Here is a 5,179-nt window from a genome sequence, read left to right as displayed (position 1 = left end):
ACGAAACGTACATACTGCTATAACCTATTGAATTTTTGTTGCTTTTCTTCAAATTTTATTCACCAAATCTCTTGATTTTGTTTTTGGTTTTTACCCTACCAAATTCTGGTGCCTCAAACATTTTAAGTACCACATTTAATCTTTTGATTAAATCTATATTATACACACATATATATATATATATATATATATATATATGAATGAGTGTTTATGTGAGTTGCAGAGTGTGTGTGTGTTTGTATGTGAGATGATAATGATGGTGGTGCTGGTGCAGATGGGGATGTTGACTATCATTAAGATGTGGATGAAGACTGTAATCATGATGATAATCTTTATTCTATTTTTCTACAATAACTGAAGAATACTCTTGTATCATTATTATTTTATATTGTTTAGAGGAGAGCAAACACCAGGAGACCATAACACATCACAGCTCAGTCCAAACAGAATCACCTTTTGCCAAAGAAATAATTCTCCCATCTGTACCCAAAGGAACAGTAAGGGTTCTCAGTTATAGTTTAGCTGAAGGAGTTAAATGGCGGGTAAGCACTACTACTATTACTACTACTGCTACTGCTGCTGCTGCTAACAATAATGATACACACACACACACACACACACACACACACACACACACACACACTCACTCACTCTCACACAGACACACACACACACACAAACTCACACACGCATGATGAGCTTCCACGCAATTTCCATCAACCAAATTCACTCAAAAGGCATTGCTCAGTCTGGGGTTATAGTAGAAGACACTTGCCCAAAAGGCTGCGCGGTGGGACTGAACATGAAAACATATGGTTGCAAAGCAAGCTTCTTACTACTGGCGCAGGGGAAAACATTTTTGAATACTCTTTTACTCTTTTACTTGTTTCAGTCATTTGACTGTCTGACAATCAACTATAAGTTTTTCTCTATAAATACTAATTAAGATATCTGTCTTTGCATTAATTAGCTTCTGTTTGTATTTGTCTGTAGCCAATATCATCAATACATCCATTTTTGCCAATGGAGATTCCTCAAAGGAAAAGCATTAATTTTGAGAACTGCATTCATTCATAGGTGAGTAACTATGATATTTTGGAATTATTTTTACTGGTTTCATTCAGTAGACTGGCCATACACTATCTTCAAAAGATTAATAATTGATCATTAGTTACTTCATTACGGTACCTAGTATATCAATATATATTCATCGAAAGTTGCCCTTTTTGCATTAACAGAATACAATTTGAAACCCAGGTATACCTCAGTAAACATAAATACAAACACACATACATGTACCTACACAAATACATACACACACATATATATACACAATACATAAACACACACACACACACACATACACACACACACAATCATAGCCTAGTGGTCAGGGTGATGAACTCACATTCACAATGCCATGAGTTCAATTACTGAATCAGGAAATGCATTGAACCAATGAACAAGGCACTTGATCCCCCCCCCCAATCATTCTTTTAAGACACCCATTAACAGTCCATTTAAAGTAAACTTTATTTCCTGACCATGTTGTTTAAAACAGATTTATCCAATTGGTCAAAGTGACATTCTGAGAAAAAAATAAGACACTGTTTGTACTGAACACAAGTGTTGCATTGTCACTCAACAAATAAGTACCAAAATGCATAAACATTAATTGTGTTGTTGAATAAATAATTCAAAAAAGCAGGAGGAAAGAAGTATTCATATGATGCACTATGATTACTGTTACACAAGACTCAATGCTTGCTATCAATGGCTCACAGTCAACTGCTCACAATCAATTGCTCCTGTCGACTTGACAGTTCTTTATTTTATTAAAATGCATCAGTCAACCTTTAGTCACATGTCAGTGGTTGGAATCTTTCCACAATGGTATAAATTGTTTCTTTGTATCACTGAGTGCAAATCCTTTCTTGGGAAATGGTTGAGAGAGATTTGGTCTCTGCTAAGCTGACTTTAGCTTAGATGCATTTCCTAAAGATAAAGTCCCCAAGCATTATTCTCATGATTCACTAGATTATGGTTAATTGAATTATAAAGGGGAGAGAGTCCTATATATATACGTAATAAATAAGGTAGGTTTGATTTTTGCAAACCATTCAACACCAGAAATAAAGACAATGCAGTTGAAATAGGAACAAATATTAGGGTGAGCTAACGTTGCATTAGGCTTCCTCAGTGGAAGTTTGGTCATCACCTTTATTTGTTGCCCCTGTAGCAGATAACTTACTATACAGCATCTCATGGCACTAAGAAATTACATAAGTAAATGATTTAAATATAAAATAGCACAAATCACATATTTACTTACAAAAATGTGGGTTTGATTATATCTAGCATTTTCAACATCAAAAGTAGATTTGGCATGCATTATTTATCATAATTATCATCCTCATTCTTTTACATCTGCTTTCCGTCCTCACATGGGTTGAATGTATTGCCACATTTGGGTCAACAGTCAGGTATACTATCCAACTACGTGGGCTGGAGGACTGTGTCTCACATACAGGGTCCATTTTTGGTTTCATTTCTACAGCTGGATGCTTTTCCTAACACCAATCACTTTACAGTGTTCAAGTGGCTTTTATTGTGAAATCAGCACAAGAGAGATGCCATGTCCTCAGAAGACTAAAGGGTTCTTACTGCCTTACTCTTTACAGAATGTACTAGCTTGTGCAATTTTCATGCTATAAGCACTAGAGAGGTAGCTATGTTCTCAATATGACTGAAGGGACCTCATAACGCTTTGTGCCTGCAAACCTCTTTACAGAGTGAGATACATAAATGATAGAAGTATGAAAGACAGGCGCATGACTGAGAGTGATAAGTAATAAGAAGGATGTGTGACAGGGTGAGTGATGAGTGATGAAGAGGATGAGTGATGAAGAGGATGAGTGATGACGAGGATGAGTGATGAAGAGGATGAGTGTTAGGGGTCCAAATATATAATTTAAAACTCTTGCTGCTTATTTTATTGCTATTGTTTTTTCCTTTTTCTGCCAATAAAAATGTTATTGAGTCAACATTTTGTATGCTGTACTTTTTTTTTTAATATTTCCAGTTCTGTATTGTTGATTACTTAATTCAGCTGATTTACATAACTTATGGAACATCCAAAGGGACAGGATATTTGTAGAGAGCTGTTAAAATACTTCAAAACTATTCTTGCAACTCATATACAGTAGAAACATTCTGCATTTGGAGAACCAAGCATGGCTTACATCTTTCAAAAATAAATCAGTGCAACTGAGGCTATAATAAAATGAACCTCTAAAGATCTAAATAAATGCTTCTGATTAAGCACGAAGCCTATTTGTTGCTAGCAGAGAAGAATCTGTGTAGTCAACTGAATTGATTTCAGTATATCACTGATGTTACTGACATTGAACAGCTCAGACGGATGAAATAATTAAACTTTGATATATATATTGTATGTATATATATATATATATATATATATATATATATATATATATATATATGTATATATATATATATATACATACAGTGTGCATGAGTGTGCGTGTGTATGAATAGGGTGTACGTATGTATTTACATTAAACTGTCACAAGTCGTAAAATACAACAACTGTAAAATCTGTAACAAACAAAACAAACAAATAAACATTTGCTATATTAACAGTTCTCTTTGTCATTTCTTATATGGGTTCTCAGTATTGATCTCTTCTAACTATACACATAACAGATTATAATAAACATGTCTTTTAACTTGTTTATAAAATGAGAATTATTTGGTCACCAAAGACTGAAAAATATAGAGTTATCAATTTTATTTCTTCTTTTCACAAATTTATCCCTTATAGCTTAACAATAATTCAGGGGTCATAATTCCAGTTATTAAACTTAGGCCAGCTACTTGGAAGTGTCTTCCGTCACTGATTCTTTCTACAGAAAAGATACATTACGCTAGTTATCATTATCAATGTTATTGTGAATGGAAGGTAAACAAATGTAAGTTGTTTAATACGTTTTAGGTGCTAATGTAGTTATGAGCAGATATAAACATCCTCTTGGTCCTCTCACTCTTTAACCCAGTGAAAAATCCAGGATTTGACAGCTGGAAGAAAAGGGAGCTGCACCAGCACTTGGCTGGTACTCATTTAGAGATGAGCAGACTGGAGTAAAGTGAAACAAAGTACCTTGTTCAAGGACACAATATGCTGCCTGATCTAGAAACTGAACCTCTGATCTTAAGATCACGCGCTAAACACCTTAATCATTAAGCCATGCACTTTTACTTGACCAATATTTAAACCACATATTCATAAATAGCCTCATTGACAGACACATGTACAATTTGTAAGGTTTTTAATGACTTTGAACAGAAGAAGGGCAGTACCTAGACTTTTTTCTGAGTTTCCATTACTGGTAGGAGGAAGGGATCAAGATACCTGACTGGAAATATTGCCTACTTCAGTAAATAGATGAAGCCTGTTGTAAGCTTATAAACCCATTAGGCTGGCACTTAACCTAGTTTCTATGGTTTGTGTGGTGTTATGGGTTGTGTGTTGTGGTGGAGAGGGCTGAGGCAAACAGAGGTGAAGCCAGACCGGAAGGGCCAAACCGGAAGGGTCAGATCGGAGGTCGGTGACACGCGGTCGAAGGCTAGCACATGGAGGCAGTCAGAAAACAGAGAGGTTACGAGAAAGACGTGTTCTGATCAGGAGCGATCGTGTACTCCGCTGCGGTCGACAAGGTAAGGTCCAACGTTTCAGTCTGTCCTTTTGCTTCTTGTTGTCTTTTTCCTCCTGGCGTTAGGAAGGGCATCCAACTGTAGAAACTCTGCCAAATCAGACTGGAGCCTGGTGTTGCCATCCGGTTTCACCAGTCCTCAGTCAAATCGTCCAACCCATGCTAGCATGGAAAGCGGACGTTAAACGACGATGATGATGATGATGATGACACCACAGTTTATAAGAAACTGAGAGTACAAGATTTCCCCCTGAATGGGACACCAGTTTGTTGCTGAGTTAACTTCACCTAGATTTCACTGCTGTTTGTTTTTAGCATAGTGGACTGAGGCAATGCAAGTAGGAGTGTCTTACTCAAGGAAACAGGTCGCTAACTCTGCCACATAACTCTCCTCAAGGTACCCTATATCTAGGTGCTGTTGTTGAACTGTGGGATTAATAAATCCA

General features: G+C 36.3%; 1 protein-coding gene across 1 annotated transcript in view; it reads left to right on the top strand.

The window, feature by feature from the left end:
• The window catches only part of LOC106867448 (uncharacterized), an 89,881-nt gene extending 86,225 nt beyond the window's left edge, over window positions 1-3,656 (top strand). The window contains exons 25-27 of the mRNA XM_014912326.2: window positions 397-542; window positions 994-1,077; window positions 3,083-3,656. Coding sequence (XP_014767812.1) covers window positions 397-542; window positions 994-1,077 — 230 coding nt within the window. The 3' untranslated portion in view covers window positions 3,083-3,656. The remainder of the gene's footprint in view (window positions 1-396; window positions 543-993; window positions 1,078-3,082) is intronic.
• The last annotated feature ends 1,523 nt before the right edge of the window (window positions 3,657-5,179 follow it).

The sequence above is a fragment of the Octopus bimaculoides genome, chromosome 6 (assembly GCF_001194135.2).
Source record: "Octopus bimaculoides isolate UCB-OBI-ISO-001 chromosome 6, ASM119413v2, whole genome shotgun sequence".
NCBI lineage: Eukaryota > Metazoa > Mollusca > Cephalopoda > Octopoda > Octopodidae > Octopus > Octopus bimaculoides.
The sequence above is the reverse complement of the archived record's forward strand: the minus strand, read 5'-3'. Positions and strand labels throughout refer to the sequence as shown.